This window comes from Quercus lobata, chromosome 5, assembly GCF_001633185.2.
Source record: "Quercus lobata isolate SW786 chromosome 5, ValleyOak3.0 Primary Assembly, whole genome shotgun sequence".
Classification (NCBI taxonomy): domain Eukaryota; kingdom Viridiplantae; phylum Streptophyta; class Magnoliopsida; order Fagales; family Fagaceae; genus Quercus; species Quercus lobata.
In genome coordinates, this window is record NC_044908.1 from 32,518,181 (window position 1) to 32,535,831 (window position 17,651).

The following is a 17,651-nucleotide window of genomic DNA, read 5'->3' on the forward strand; positions in this document are numbered from 1 at the left end:
TATTGCAGGTTATGAACAATCTTCCGAGCAATAATTAAATCGAAGTAAAACTTCTCTATTCTTTAGTCCTAACACAATGGATGAAATAAAGGAGTCAATCAAGACAATGTTTGGTGCTAATGTGATTCGGCCTCATGAATCCTATCTTTATTTATTCAATAGTTTCAAAGTAGTTGTTAGTCTAAATCTTTAGTAAGTAATTATAAAGTATGGTAACACATGCAAGTTGCATTTGTGACCTATTTGAACCCTTAAACGAAGAAAAAAAAATCATATCTAGGTTCTATGTAGAGCCCTAGAGGTGAAAATTAAACTTTATCATCTCAGAACGAACGACTCTCTCCGCTTTACGGTAAAAACAGCTGTTAAACACTTCTCAAGGAGGCTATGGATGATATTTTGAATAGATGTGCGGGTTTACAATTATCAGAGAAGGAGGAAACAGAGATTGTTATAGGCGCTCCAGTGATAGACAGTCGTAGAGTGTTGGCTAGGAAGTTCTTTACGAAACGACAAGTTAATTTGGAATCGGTGGCGCGAGTTCTGAGATCAGTTTGGAAAATGACTCAGAATTTTGAGGTTAGTGACTTAGGAGATAACAGGGCTCTTTTTCTTTTCCAGAATGATGATGATGTAGATAAAGTCTTGTTGCTTAGTCCGTGGTCTTTTGACAAATACCTCCTTACCTTGTATAAGTTGGAAGTAGGGGAGGCAGTGAGTAAGGCTAGGTTCGACAAGATGTCATTTTGGATTCAAATTCACAGCATCCCAACCATGTACCAAACCAAGGAGGTGGGGTATAGCATTGGAGCTACTTTTGCAACAGTGGAAAAAGTAGACGTGAATGAAAAAGGGTTTTGTCTTGGAAACTTCAAGCGTATAAGGGTGATGATAGATATCTCAATTCCTTTGTGCAAGGGTCGAAGGGTTCTTTCTCTTCATGAGATTCAGAATCAGGTGAGGTAGGAATGTCTACTGAAACTTCTACACCACTTGGAGTACTTGGAGATGTAGGCTCTTAATCAACTATTTCTTGAACACCTTTGTTCTCAGGAGGAAGAATTTCCTTAGGGATCTCCTCACTAATTTTCTCAGAACTGGACTCTGAGGCTTCATCAATAACAACATTGACTGTTTTCATCACCTTCTTGGTTCTCTTGTTGTATACCCAATAAACCTTGCTAGTAGAGGAGTATCCCAAAAATATTCCTTCATCGCTTTGGGAATTAAATTTTTCCACATTTTCTCTCTCCTTAAGGATAAAACAAGTACTTCCAAAAATTCTGAAATACTTCACATTTGGCTTTCTTCCCTTCCATAACTCATAGGGAGTCTTCTTGGCACCGGGTCTGAAATACACCATGTTAACCATATGACATACAGTGTTGACGGCTTCTCCCCACAAATTTCTAGCCACATCCTTGTTGTGCAACATGCCTCTAGCCATCTCTTGAATGACTCTATTCTTTCTTTCTACTACACCATTTTGTTGAGGAGTAATAAGAGCAGAGAATTCTTGAGATATACTTGATCTAGTGTAAAAGGATTCCATGTATGAGTTCTCAAATTCTTTACCATGATCACTTCGAATTCGATCAATTTTCAAGCTCTTCTCATTTTGCAATCTTGTACACAAGGCTTCAATGTGCTCAGGAGCATTTGACTTGGATCTTAGAAGAATGACCCAAGTGTACCTAGTAAAATCATCTACCACAACCATAATGTATCTCTTTCCTCCAAGAGACTTGGTTCTAGTTGGACCCATGAGATCCAGATGTAGTAGCTCCAACGGTCTAAATGTTTGAGTGTCAGGATGTTTAGCTTTGGTCTGTTTCCCAAGCTAACACGATCCACACACAATATTGTTCACTCTACTGAGCTTTGGTATCGCTAAAACTTATTCACGCTTAGATACAATTGAAAGATGTTTATAGCTAGCATGTCCCATCATTTGGTGCCATAGATCTTCATTTGGCAAATGAATGCTATTGTACACAATATCAGCATCAGGTACCCATCCATAACAGTTATCTAGAGTGTGTACACCGCTTATGAGTTTCTTCCCAAACTTATTCAACACAAGGCATTTCCCTTTTAAGAACAACACCATAAAGTCTTGATCACATATCTGACTTATGCTTAATAAGTTCACTCTCAAACTTTCTACATATAGCACATTTGCAATGTCTCACAATCCAGGTAAAGAGATCGTTCCCTTCCCTTTAATTTGTGATTTGCTCTCATCACCGAAAGTGACATTACCACCTTTCTTAGTCTCGAATACCTTAAAGAGAGAGTGGTCTCTAGTCATGTGTCTTAAGCAACCACTGTCAAGGTACCACAAACATATGTCCATTACCTTAAATGCGGACTTCATCATGAAGCACACCTCATGCTTAGATGACAAATCAGTGGGAATGGTGTTTTCTCTCATCTGCCATTTACGAACAAAGCTTTTAACTTTCACTCTTCTTAGACAAACTCCTCTGCACATTTTCATTCTAAGACAATCTAGTTTCTTCTTTGTCATGCTAAGATCTTTTCCAATAATCATCATGATAGATTTCAAATAACTTTTAGACTTGCATTTTCTGAGACACTCAATCAAATAGAGATTAGAAAGACAAGATGTATTTGAAACAAAAGATCTTTTCATGCCGGTTACGACCATGGCAACAGGGATCAATGGATCACACAGCAAAGATTAAAACCTAATCAGAGTGTGCCTGCTCTAACACCACTTGATAGGCCAAGAATGTATTGACCTCTTAGGTAAATTAACCAATTAATTCGGTTCAGTTGTATGCAATATGCGTGGTAGCACAAACAAATCACCAAATAAATAAATGTAGCAGAAATTAAATTTGACACGAGTGATTTGTTCACGAATGGGAAAACCACCGAGGCAAAACTCCATCGGGTGAATTTAAGGTCACCACTCTCGAGAATCCACTATTATCAAAACAAGCAATTACAAGTAAAAAGAATCTCAATACCTAATACCAACCTACAGTTGAACCCTTACCCCAATACCCAATTAGACTTGTAATGTAATGACAATCTCTCCTTTCAATGCACGGCTCCCAATACGTGACTAACCAATCGGTGCACGGATCCCAGTACGTGACTACACACTAACTTGAGAAGGATGTTGGTTGCAAAGTTCTTCCGTTCATCCACACGATGAAGATCAAGAAGCTCTTTAGTTACAAAACCCTACGGCGTACAAACGCAGCAGCTTTTTCAAGAGAAAGATGAATTAGGGCAAATTGTTTCTGGTCATAATTTGAGTGAATAATCACTTTGCATCAAGTTGCATCCGGTTGCATCAAGTGAGACGGCCCTTAAAATAATCCTTATACATGTCTAGGGTTGTGAGAAAAGAAACCCTACACAAATAGCTTGGATATATGTGAAAAACATATCTAGAAATTTGAATTTCGTAATTCTCGATAGATACAACTGTCGAGCTATCTGTAGAGCCTCAACTATTAAATCTCGATAGATACATCTGTCGAGCTTTAATGAACAACACTTCTTCACTTAATTCTTGGATAGATTTGCATGACTTCAATACTTGGACTTGAACTCTTATTCCTTGAAGTATTGAACACATCCAAGATCTACCCAATTACAAGTAAAGTACATTTTGTCAAAGGATTAGCTAATTCTATATGACATATGTTCATAACAAGTTCCACATATGTCCTAGCAAATGAAATTGAAAAAAAAAAAAATTACACAGCATCACGCGAAACAAAGGGAGCTATATCTTTAGGAACAGATTCCTTTTTTATAGTTGTGTTTTCCTTTATACTTGACATGAGTATATGCTATGTGTGAATGTATTCACCTTATTTTGCACATAGACATACTAAATCTAATGGATTTAAAGGAAAAATCAACCTCACACCTTGGTAAATCTTCATATCCTAAACTAATATGGTGAGTGCAGATTAGTCCTTGTGCACCACCATTTTGGTTCAACTATGATTTTAAAGATTTAGCTAAGGTAGGTCTTCTTAGACTAATCTCTAACACCAAAATCAATGTAGTGAGTGGAGGTCTATCCTTATGCACCACCATATTTGATTTTCCATAGGTGTAAAGGTTTATTCAAGGGGGTTTGGCCTACTTCTAGTACTTTTTTAACTGAAATCTCATTTTATTTTAATAAAACTGCTGCATCATCTACTAATTAAATAAAAGGTGGAGATTAAAACTCATTACCACTTGCCATTGTATATTTAAAATATAAGGACAGATCTAGTTAAAAAAGTACTGGAGGTAAGCCAAACTCTATTCAAGGAAGATTTCATTTACTTTATGTCTTTAAATTCATATATTGCTTTTAACTTCCACACACACACAAAATATATATATATATATATATATATATATATTTATTTATATGTATTTACATTCCTTTATTACTTTATGTCTTTACATTAAGCCCTATTTATTTCCCTTGTTTCCTTCTCACCCTAAATCACCAGACAATGAGAAGTTTGATTCAAGCAAACTTCTTAAAATGTTAAAAAATACTCCAATAACCATCCCTTTTCAATAAGTCTTTAAAATATGCAAACATTTTAAGTTCACCCTTGAATAAAAAGCCTTCCAATGAAGCATTTTTAAAGCTTCAATAAGTGCCATTTTGAAAATAAATCTTAAGAAGTCAAAATAAAACTCTCTTCTTTAAAAAATAAACAAAAACCCTGGATTTTTACTTCCAAAAGGACCAAAACCATCTTTTTTTTTCTAAAACATGGAAACAATTTTCTTAAAACAAATCCCTTTTCTTGAATAGTTTTGATTTTAATCTTGGATATGGTTTCTAAAGTGCATAAAAATATTTTTTTAAAAAAATATAAAATTGCTCTTTCTTTATGTTTTCACCTCAAAAGCCTTTTTTTCATAAAATTTCAAGAGAGAATCCCTTTTTCAAAATTCCATTTCCCAAAATTCCCTTTGTTTTAAAATGAGAAATTTTCCAAAAAGTCATGATGTTTTCCAAAGGACAATACTAATCTTTTCAAATGTAAGTAAATGGTGTTTTCTATCTTTCGTTTTCAATCAATTTCTTTTTTGCACAATTTTTAAGAAGGTTGATATGTATCCATGATTCATTTTAATTGAATTGATGGTATGTGATCAAGCTAACATATCCCCCTACTTCCTACACTAACCATTTTGGTTTATTGTGTTTGTGCATAGGAGTGAAACTTGGAGAATAAACTTGGCTTATTACTCTAAATGCATAATGTGATATCTTTCCTCTCCCTTCCTTTTTTTATGTTGTATAGTATTATATATTCACATGCTAGATACATAATGTGGGGGTAATTTAATTAGGAGGTACTATTAAGGCTGTACTAATTAGGCCTATGGCCCAATCCGAGGACATTGGACCATCCGAGGATGTTAAGATGAACTTATAAGGGGAACGAAATAAAGAGAAAAGTAGGGATAATAAGAGATAAGTCCAACGAATGTCCGAGGAGAAAAGCCATCTCGGTATCTAGTGTCCAAGGTCAGTAAGAGTGCCATATCATCATGGTCCTTCTTCAAAGTTACATCACAAGTAAGGGTAGGACGTTGGAGAAGGGGTAGAAAAAGGAAAAGGGGCAAACAAATATCTTCAAAGGTTGTTACCTCCGCATTAAATACCTCCCAACTAACTCTCTGACCGCATTAATGTGGAAATGATTCCTGAACAGTGATCAAGCAACCTTACAACTACTAGTTGATGGTTCTGGGAGGTGCTGGATGGGACAGAGAGGAGTTCCCTGAATCTAACCTACACATGTGTGGTAGGGATGGTACCAAGATTGTAGTATATAACATAGGAAGATGTACCAAAAAAGGGCATTGGAAAAAATCAAGTAATTTGAGAAGAAGAAGACTGTGAACTCTTGTATGAACTTATTGTTTAACAAGTACAATATAATATAAACCCCTCAAGTGACTCTGAGGACAAATTTTCTCATCTTACGTGTGTCTAACAATCTTAAATTACCCAATTTAATCGTTTTTCTTCTGGAGTAGATCTACTTCTTTCATCCATGCTCTACAAATTTATTGTTTAGGCCGCTTGGGCTAGAACCCAATCCTATTTTGGGCCTAATCTCATTTCCGTCCTTACAATTGGTGCCGTCTGTGGGAAGAGCTTGATTTAGTTCAAAGGAGATTTGGTTACAACGTTCACGATGGAGGAGGCAGGTCCACACCAGGCAGTAGCAGGACCACACTAGGTAGATGTTAATCTACATCAAGCAGAGTCAAGAGGTTCCCAGCATGGCAATTAGCGCAGGAGTCTCGAACGAAGAGAGGACCGTGAGGGAAGTGTGCACATAGCTCATACTGGTAAAAGTCAATCTCGAGGGAAGAGTCGTATTTCCCATGCAAAGAATGACAGAGACATGCAACGTGAAATTGACAAGTTGAAAAGGGAGTTACGTTATGCTCAGTGAAGACGTTCACCGCCCAGTTCCGAGCCATCCTCTGAAGAGACAGATGGTGCTAGTTATAGGCAGAGGTCTAGAACCCCACCCAACAAGACATTTTCCTATGAAAAGGAGCACCACCATAGACGTAAGTACAGAAGCCCACCTCGCAGAGGCTTAGGCAATGATGCCATAAACAAGGCACTAAGTCAAGTCTCTAAATCACCCTTCACACGAAACATTGAAGATGCGAGACTTCCTCGATGATTTCAGCAACCCACATTCACCATTTATAATGGTCGAACTGACCCGGTAGAACACGTTAGTCATTTCAGTCAAAAGATGGCTGTTCACTCCAAAGATGAGGCCTTGATGTGTAAGGTCTTTCCATCTAGCTTGGGCCCGGTGGCAATGAGGTGGTTCAACGGTTTGAGGGGGAATTTTATCGATTCCTTCAAAAAACTCACCCGAGCTTTTGGTGCTCGATTTATTACTTGTAGTAGGATTCCTCGGCCTTTGGGGTCCTTATTGTTTATGTCCATGCGGGAGGGTGAGACTCTGAAGGATTATTCAGATAGATACTTGGAGATGTTTAATGAAATAGAAGGAAAGTACGATGATGTGGCAATTAGCACTTTCAAGGCTGATCATCCAGCCGAGCATGATTTGAGGAAATCTCTAACTGGTAAACCTATTACTAGTGTACGTCAATTGATGGATCGGATTGACAAGTACACAAAAGTAGAAGAAGACCAACTACAGGGGAAAAGAAAGGCTGAGGTGATCTCTCAAGAGAGAAGGGATTTCAGGTCGAACCGGTACAATAATAACCGACCTCGGAAAGACTTTGTAGGGCAGTCAGGATCTTCCAACACCCAGGCGGTTAACGCTGTGTTTTGAAAACCAGTGCAACAAGTACTAGAGAAGATTAAGCATGAGCCGTTCTTCAAATGGCCAAACAAGATGGCCGGAGATCCTATGAGACGCAACCAAAACCTTTATTGCCACTATCATCAGGATCATGGACACACAACGAAGGATTGCAAGAATTTATGGGACCATTTGGACCAATTAGTCCAAGAAGGGAAGTTGAAGCAACTCTTGCATCATTCCAGTGGTTGGTTAAACCAGGCGGGCTTAGAGTTTCGTGGGGATGCTTCTTCGAGACTCCCCCTTGGCATAATAAACGTCATTTTTGCTGCCCGAGAAGGACTGGATCTCGTCCTTCTAGGGTAACGTTGGTATCTTGTTCTCCGACTGGGGAGTCTAGCTTAATGCCTAAAAGAGCGAAGATGGGCGCCCCGTTAGTGTTGGGTTTTTCAAATGATGCTTTTGTAGTTACACTGATAATTGGTGGGTACAATGTGAAAAGGATGATGATTAACCAGGGCAGTGCTGCTGACATAATGTACCCTGACTTGTATAAAGGGCTAAATTTGAAACCTAAGAACTTGATGGCCTACAGTTCTCCTCTTGTGAGTTTTGAGGGAAAGATGGTTATCCCAAAAGGTCAAATCAGATTACTTGTGTAGACCGGCATGGATGTGGTGGAGGTGGACTTCATTGTTGTAAATGTCTTCTCTCCCTACACGACCATTAAAGGCAGACCTTGGCTTCATACCTTAGGGGCTGTCTCTTCTACTCTACACCAGAAGATTAAGTACCCATCTGGAGACCAGGTTTTGGAGATAGTAGGAAGTTAAACTGCGGCTCGACAATGCCTGGTAGCGGCAATCCAACATCGGCCTGAGGCGGAAACCTCAACCACCGCTGATAACGATTTATAGCAATCAAAAACCTCAACGTTACCCTTCAACGGACAAGTCGACGAGGTGGAGTGCGAAGATGTGGAAAGGGTAATCGTTGGCGATAATCTGGAGAAGTTCTTTCAGTTTGGATTTAAACTGCCTTTGCAGGAGAGAGAGCATTTGGCTGAATTCCTCAGAGAAAATGTTAATGTGTTCACGTGGAGTGCATATGAAGCCCCAGGTATTGACCCAAGTTTCATCTGTCATCATCTAAATGTTAATCCTTCCATCACCCCGAAGAGACAACCGCTTCTGTGTCCGTCAAAAGAGCATACCGAAGCTGTCAGAAATGAAGTAGCCAAGCTCAAGCAGGCTGGGACTATTAAGGAAGTTTTTTACCCCCTAATGGTTAGCCAACACGGTGGTGGTAAAAAAGAAGACTGGGAAATGGCGAGTGTGCATGGACTTCACGGACCTCAATAAGGCCTGTCCCAAGGACCCTTTCCTTATGCTTAGGATAGACCAATTGGTGGATGCAACAATAGGTCATCCTCAAATGAGCTTTTTGGATGCCTTCCAAGGATATCACCAAATACTGTTAGCATTGGATGATCAAGAAAAGACAGCTTTTGTTACTCCCATTGGAAACTATCATTACAAAGTGATGCCCTTTGGTTTAAAAAATGCAGGGTCTACTTATCAACGGTTGATGACTAAGATGTTCGAACCACAATTGGGCAGGAACATTGAAGTCTATATCGATGATATGGTTGTAAAAAGCAAAGTGGTGTCTAGGCATGTGGGAGATCTTGCGAACATTTTTGGAATTCTGAGGAAGCACAAGTTACGTTTGAATGCTTCAAAGTGTTCATTTGGTGTAGGCTCTAGAAAGTTCTTGGGCTACATGGTGACTCACAGAGGAATCGAGGTGAATCCAGATCAGATTAAAGCCATTAATGGCTTACAAGCACCTCGGAATCCCAAGGAGGTGCTGATAGGTGTAGACCCTTTTTCCTTTTACTACATAAATGGAAAGGATTTGAATGGACTGAGGAATGTACTGTAGCGTTTCAGTAGCTGAAAGAGTACCTATCTCGGCCACCTATCATGTCTAGTCCTAAGGTGGATAAAGTCCTGTTTGCCTGTTTGGCGGTAGCCTCCCATGCAGTAAGTTTTGTTCTGATAGGAAAAGACAGTGGCATCCAAAGACCAGTCTATTACTTAAGTAAGTCACTTTATGAAGCCGAGGTGCGGTACTTATCACTGGAAAAGGCTATCTTAGTAGTAGTACATGCTACACGAAAACTCCCCCATTATTTTCAAACGCACACCGTGGTGATTCTAACTCAATTACCGCTCAAGTCCATACTTCGAAATGCAGATTATACTGGGAGGATTGCTAAATGGGGCACAATTCTGGGGGCTTTCGACATCAAATATATGCCTCTTACGTCTGTGAAATGCCAGGTCCTCGTCGATCTAGTAGCCGAGTTTGCTGAACTTCCAGAAGAAGCAGAGGTGAAGCGACATGACATAGATGAAAAATCGGTTGGCCTAATCTCCACATAGGACACCTCATCCTGGAAAGTATATGTGGACAGAGGAGCAAACCAACAGAGAGCAGGAGTGGGGCTAATTCTGGTATCCCCCGAAAAGATCATCATTGAAAAGTCCTTGAGGCTGGGATTCTCGGCTACAAACAACGAAGTGGAATATGAAACTTTGTTGGTGGGAATGACTATGGTCCAGAAAATAGGTGAAAAGGCAGTGGCAATGTTCTCAGATTCAAGACTGATCGTGGGTCAGGTAAAAGGGGAACTAGAAGCCCAAGATACAAAAATGCAGGAATATTTGGGTTAAGTTAGGAGTGTACAAACGAAATTTGAATCCTTCGATTTGTCACATATCCTCAGAGGTGAAAATACTCATGCAAATTCCTTGACTACCCTTGCCACCTCCTCGGCACGGAATTTGCCCCGAGTGATAATTGTCGAGGATTTGTGCATTCCCACCCCAATAAGGAAAGATTTACTCCGGATCCATTAAGTTAATTTGGGGCCGAGCTGGATGGACCCTATACTGTTATTCCTCAAAAGGGATATATTGCCTAAGGAGAAACCAGAAGCTGAGAAAATACGAAGGAAAGCTCCTCGGTTTTGGTTGTTTGAGGACAGAAAGTTATAAAAATGTTCTTTTTATGGGCCATATTTGCTTTGTGTACATCCCGAGGCATCAGAGTCACTCCTAGAGGAACTACATAAAGGAATTTGTGGAAGTCACACGGGGGGAAGATCCCTATCTCACCGCGCTATTACTTAAGGACACTGGTGGCCAAGTATGCAAAAAGAAGCACAAGAGTATGTCAGAAAATGTGACCAATGTCAAAAATTCGCTCCAAACATCCACCAGCCTAGAGGAGTTCTTAATCCTCTTTCCAACCCCTGGCCTTTTGCTCAGTGAGGTTTAGATATTGTAGGTCATTTTCTTAAAGCACTAGGGAACAAAAAGTATCTGCTGGTCGGCACGGATTATTTCACTAAGTGGATCGAAGCTGAACCTTTGGCTAATATAAGGGACGTAGATGTTAAAAGGTTTATCTGGAAGAATATCGTTACTCGATTTGGGGTTCCTCATACCCTTATTTCGGATAATGGCCTTCAGTTTGATAGTAAAGGCTTTAGGCAGTACTATTCTGACCTAGGGATAAAGAATAGGTATTCCACTCCGGCCTATCCTCAAGGGAATGGGCAAGTTGAAGCTGTCAACAAGGTTATAGTGAGTGACTTAAAAAGAGGTTAGACGACACAAAGGGAAAATGGGTGGATGAATTACCACACGTCTTTTGGACGTATCGAACAACGCCTTGACGATCAACAGGAGAGACCCCTTTATCGATGACATATGGAGCCGAGGCCGTAATCCCTCTGGAAACTGGTTTCCCAATGTTAAGAACTAGTGTATTCACCCCGGGCTGTAATGATGGATTGTTAGAAAGGAGTTTGGGTTTAATTGAAGAGCGAAGGGAAAATGCGATGGTCCAACTGGCTTACTACCAGCATAAACTCAAGCAAGGTTATGATACCAATGTAAAGCTGAGGCCTTTAGCTGTAGGAGATCTGGTACTGAGGAAAGTTCTGGGAACCACCAAGAATCCAACCTGGGGAAAATTGGGGCCTAATTGGGAAGGACTGTATCGGATCACTTCAGTGGCAGGAATAGGTGCCTACTATTTAGAAGATCTAGATGAAAAAGTTGTACTCCACCATTGGAATGTAAACAATTTAAAAAGGTATTATTATTAATAGAAGTAGTCTTGTTTAGTTTCCCTTTAATTTGCTCCAATCAAATGTCATGTGTTTCCTTGAAGCCCTAAACAGGTTCAATAGAAATTAATACACCCTCTTACCATTAAAATGCTAGTTCAACACGAATTTGAGCACTTAAAGGGAGTAAACCCTTAATTTCATTTCTCGGATCACAGGGTTTATGATCACCTAGCAAAGATATAAACCTCAATGAGCCTATGAGCATCATTTAGAGGAGGCGCTCTGGATTTAACTTTATTTAATTAAACGCTTGGATGTTTACTTGAGGTTAAACTTGTTAGGATAGATATATATGTATTTGAATATGTCTATGTGATGTTACGAATTCAATGGTTATCGTCCATTTTGACTACCAATTAAAATCATGTGTAAACTATGTTTTTTCTTTTGTACAAACAAAGGGCAGTCAAGATGAAAACTACTCAAAACCAAAGTAACAAAACAGATAAAATAAAAATGAAATGAATAATAACTCAAATGAATTCAAGACGTTAAAAATACATACTTCATTAAAATATGTCTAAAAAAAAGGGGACAAAATCCCTTACAAAAGTCATAATTATGTTACAAAGGATGGCTTATTTTTTCAACTTGATCTGAAGTTTGGAGGTTTTGTTTGCTGGGTTATTTGCCTCTGAGGTGGTTGTCCCCTCTTTATCTTTGGAGGCTCCCTCAGCGGGCAGGCAGTTGAAGCCAAGTCTTTCTGGAAGCCCTAGGAAGCTGCTCCTACCTTTGGAACAACTGCGACCTTGTTTGAGGGTACTTCTTGGGAAGCACCGGATTCTTTTGCTGGCCCTTGCTGGCTGGGAAGAGGAGGGTCCTGAGGCCGTGCTTCTTTACTTGGATCAACGACTGTAAAAGCCCCTTCATTTTGAGTAGAAGGAAGGTCCGAGGCTCATATGGCAGAAGGGTAGAATACGTTTTTAGGTTTCCTCAGCTCAAAAGAAGCCTCAACCCCATCTCGGTTAAGGGCTTCATCCCAAGTCTGGGCGTAGTAAATACGACACACTGCTGGAACCTTTACCCGAAGGGCTTCCTCAGTCTCAACTACTCCAAGGTCGTAACCCTTCTTCTCGGCCTCATCCCTAGCCTTTTCGGCCTCAGCACTTGCCTTTTCAACTTCAGCCTTGGACCTTTCAACCTGATCTTTCCGCCTTTGGGCTTTCTCAAGTTGCTTCTTGAGCGCTGCCATTTGTTCCTTGGCAGCAATTAATTGGTCAGTTGTCTCGCGTAGGCGCTTCCTCTGGTCCTCGGCTTGCCTCTATGCGCCTTCCAAGGCCGAGTCAGCACTATGGCGAGCATGCTCCTCCTCGGTCAGCTTTTTCTTTAGTTCAGCAATGTTATTTTCAGCAATTGTAAGCGTTTGTACAGCTGACGTTCGTCTTTTCCTTTCATCTTCTAACTGCTATAGCAGTTATTAGTAATTTCCTCCAGCTAGAAAATGGCTTGGACAGCTTAAAAAAAGAGGGATTAATACCGTAGCCAACAAAAAGCATATGTCTACAAATAATGATTAAAAAAAAAAAAAAAAAAGAGTGTGGTTAATATTTTACCATTCCTAAATATCTTTTACAGTTGAGGAAGACCTCATTCTTCCTCATACTCTGCAAGTCAGACATATCTTTTGGGAGCAGCAAGGCCTTCTCCACAGCTGAGGCAACGTGGCACCCAATGCCTCCGTTGAAGTCCCTGAGCAATGCATCATCCCTCAGGGGCTCCTGCTGTGCATGGGTGCTGGGAGCCAGGCTCGTGGCTCTGGAGGCTGAGTGTCCGATCTTTCCAAGCCCCGTTGAGAGGTGTGGCTGACCTTTTGCTGCTTCGCAGCTCGTTGGGCCTCGTCTTCCCAGGTCGAACGGGATCTTCCAGCATCAACCACCTCTTTCCTTTTCTGCTCCCTTTTTCTTTTTGGATCATCAGGTTCGGGTCTGATTGGTTGAGGTTGGTGAGGAGCAGAAGGAGGAGATTTGGGAAGAGGAGGCGGAATCTAAGACTGTGTAGATTTCCCCGGTGCACCTTTTCCAGGTTGATTTTCTATCAACTCCATTAAACTCCTCTAGGGTTTCCACTGGACACCCATTTCGTCAAATACGTCCTCGGGGGATAGAGTCTAGTTAAAAACCTCGAATTCGTCCGAGGAGTCTGACAAGTCCACAACCTCTCCCGGGCTTCTTCTTCTTCTTCTTTTCCTTGTTCCTCTTCCTCGAGAATGGGTTGGGATGAGGATGCTCCAATTGAAGGAATGGCCACAAAAAGTGGTTGGGTGCACGGAGTATCTTTAGGGAGTGGAACACCCTTTGGAACGATGAACCCTTGGTAGGCAACACTGATATGGTGGAGCTGAGGGTCGCTAGCTTTGATTACGTACTTAGGGGCTTGGAAGGCGAAAGAGAGGGGTGTGTATCCAAGGATTAGATGGGCTGCTCGGAGTTGACCATTAGCCTCGTTCACATACACCTCGGCTTGCAATATCCTATCCAAGCTCACTTTGTTGACTAAGCTGAGCTTGGGTTTGGTAGCACGCTTGTCTGCAAAATCATTGAATTAGAATGGGGTTTCATTAGAAACAAGAATATTGAGACACGAAAAAGAAATGTAAACCAAAATTCATAAATCTACAGCTATACCCTCACCTGGTTCTCCCTCCTCCATTGGATAGGGTAGGCTGTCGTGCCATTCCCTAGAAAAGATAAGGAAATCTTCCTTCAAATTTTTGTTTGAAGTGGGGAGGCACTGGATTAGCCTTACTTTGGGATACCTCGACTTGAGGTAATATTCCTACCCCTTCAAATTGTGCAGATTGTATACTTAATTCACATCGTGGTGGGTCAAGTTTAGGTTCATTCTCTCGTTTAAGGCTCCTATACTCCCCAAGACCCCGAACATATTTGGGGCGCACTGTGTGGGAGATAACCTAAAAAACCTAAGATAATTCCTAGTGATGGTGCCTATGGGAATGGTCATCCCTCCCTCTATGAAGGCAATCATGGGAATGATCACCTCTCCAGTTTTCTTATCATTGACCCACTTTCCCTGGGCAGCATACCTCATCCCTACTGTTGGTGGGATCCTATACTTTGCCTTGAAACTTCTCATACCCTCCTCGGACTCAACCAAACTTTTGAACTTACCCATTTTCCTAAGAGGTTTCGAAGAAAATTTAACAAGTTTACAATGAAAGCAAAAAGGGTTTGAGAAGATTTATTGGTTTGGAAAAGGATCCTCGGACAAATTTCTAGTATTTGTAGATGCACAAGGAGATGAAAGAGAGAGACAAGTTCAGTGTATGAGCTCTAGAACTGTGTGATTGCAGAAAGTAAGAAAATGAATTGATTTGAAAAGCTATTTATAGTGGCACAGAAATTACAAGTGGGAAAGTTCCCGCTTGTAAAACGAGAAAAATCTCCCGCCACACGATTTACATCCTACCGTTGAACGTGGGGGACAAGGGCGCCGTCGAAATTTAATGATGGCGCACTCTAGACAACGAAGCGTCAGGAGCATACCTTGAGCAGGTAAAAAGACATATAGGAGGTCAGGAATACAGAATAGGACCTAAAACAAGAAGGGCTAAGGACGTCAAAAATCACCCTTTTCTCCCGAGGAGTCGAAAAGCAAGATTTTGAGGGGTTATTGTGGGGGCTAGTTAATTAGGAGGTACTGTTAAGGCTGTACTAATTGGGCCTATGGCCCAATCCAAGGGCATTGGACCATCCGAGGATGTTAAGATGAACTTATAAGGGGAACAGAATAAAGAGAAAAGTAGGGATAATAAGAGATAAGTCCAACGAATGTCCGAGGAAAAAAGCCATCTCGGTATCTAGTGTCCGAGGTTAGTAAGAGTGTCATATCATCATGGACCTTCTTCAAAGTTACATCACAAGTAAGGGTTGGATGTTGGACAAGGGGTAGAAAAAGGAAAAAGGGGCAAACCAATATATTCAAAGGCTGCTACCTCCGCATTAAATACCTCCCAACCAACTCTCTGGCCACATTAATGTGAAAGTGATGCCTGAACAATGATCAAGCAGCCTTATAGCTACTAGTTAATGGTTTTGGGAGGTGCTGGATGGGACAGAGAGGAGTTCCCCGAATCTAACCTACACGTGTGTGGTAGGGATGGTACCAAGATTGTAGTATATAACATAGGAATATGTACCAAAAAAGGGCATTGGAAAAAATCAAGTAATTTGAGAAGAAGAAGACTGTGAACTCTTGTATGATCTTATTGTTTAACAAGTACAATATAATATAAACCCCTCGAGTGACTCCGAGGACAAATTTTCTTATCTTACTTGTGTCTAACAATCTTAAATTACCCAATTTAATCGTTTTTCTTTTGGAGTAGATCTAGTTCTTTCATCCATGCTCTACAAATTTATTGTTTAGGCCGCTTGGGCCAAAACCCAATCCTATTTTTGGCCTAATCCCATTTCAGTCCTTACACATAATAAATATAATACTCACATGCTAGTTATATATATTTACATTCTTGCATATTAATTTTCACATATTATTTATATATACTCACATGTTTGCTTGTAAATTACTCTTTGCAATAATATTCACTTGTTATTTAGATATGTAAATAAGATATTATGTATATGTATTGTTTTGTACAAAACTTTTTCAAAAACAAATGCCAAGTATTCTATTTATCTTTCTAAAATACGAATGTTGTGATTAAATTAAAATAAGGTGCTATTCTTTTGATAAGCAATGTAGGGTATTTAACACCTTTCCCACCTATAACCGAATTTTCAAGTCCAAGAATCTTTGGTTTGAGACTCTGGTTACCTTAATTAATTTAAGAACCCTTGAATAGGTTTTAGTTAATTAGGTGATTAAAACAAATTAGACAAATAGGTGACGAATCACACATAGAACAAAACCAATAATTGGTGACTACTCCATAAAAAAAAATAAGAAAAAAGATTCACATACACACACACACCTTACCTTAGTAACACGTGCACATTTAACACATTGTCAAACGCCCAATGTGCGAATACTTGAGAGGGGAGAGCTCAGAACTCTCATGCCTCTCCCAAAATCTCACCCAAGGACATCTACACTAGAAATCCAATAGCCATAAGCTTTGATCCTTATTCAGAGATGGATATTAGGAATTAATGCCCCAGACTTGCTATAAAACATTGTCACCAAACTATGCATTTATCGGCAAGATTTTACCTACCTCACCAACCTTATTCACTCTTCCAAGCTTGAATCCAATCTTCTGATATAAGAAGCAACATATTCCAAAGGTGCTCTAGGGTGTGTCATGGTGCAAATAACCTTCTCTCTCCTTCATCAATCCCTTCTTTATGCTCATTATATAGTGATCATAATAACAATAATAAATATATTTTTTTTAATATTCTCCTTTGTGATTTAGTGTCTTGTGTATTTCTCCACAATGTAGTGATGCACCATTTGCTTCCATTTTTCAATTGGAGTGACTAGTGAGTAGTGGGCTTGACTCTCGTTTATATATATATATACACTTCCAAACATAGGTTGATAGGCTCAAGTTCATTTTCCCTTCCAAAATCAACTCCAACAGTTGTTTTTTAAGAGATTAAACGTTATTTGAAACTAGCTTCATCACACGCGTTTTGTGCATGCGACGAGACTATTTTTTATCTTTTATTTTGTCCTAAGTGTCATTTAAAAGTGAGATAGAGATAATGTCCTAATTTTTAGGATCTTTCTCTACCAAGTTGTTGATAAAAGTTTAAAATTTTGAATTGAAAATCAAAAATGATAATTTAGATTGGAGAAAATAAAGGAAAAAACCTAAAATTTTGAAATTTAAAAAAAAAAAAAATAGTAAATTACTCTTTTAACCATTTGTGTTTTTTAAATTTAAAATTATTTAACTAGAAGATAGGAGGCATTTTAGAGGGTTAAAGAATTTATGTAAGAATATTTTAGTGCCCAAAATGATGAAACCCAAATAAAGAATCATGTTATTAATAGTATATATGATGATGAAGATTCCAATTACTATAATTAGTTGTTTATGATTGGATCCCAACCAATCAAAACTAGAAATATTTAAGGGTAGTTTCAAATAACGTCTTTAAAAAGAGGCAAAATTTGCTCAACAGCATCTTTTCAAAAAAATATTA

At 39.5% G+C, this 17,651-nt stretch overlaps 1 protein-coding gene across 1 annotated transcript; it reads left to right on the top strand.

Annotated features, from left to right (window-relative positions):
* Positions 1 to 6,788: 6,788 nt before the first annotated feature.
* LOC115990356 lies at positions 6,789 to 7,346 on the top strand. Its single transcript, XM_031114193.1, has one exon. The coding sequence runs from the start codon at positions 6,789 to 6,791 to the stop codon at positions 7,344 to 7,346; it is 558 nt and encodes a 185-aa protein (XP_030970053.1).
* The last annotated feature ends 10,305 nt before the right edge of the window (positions 7,347 to 17,651 follow it).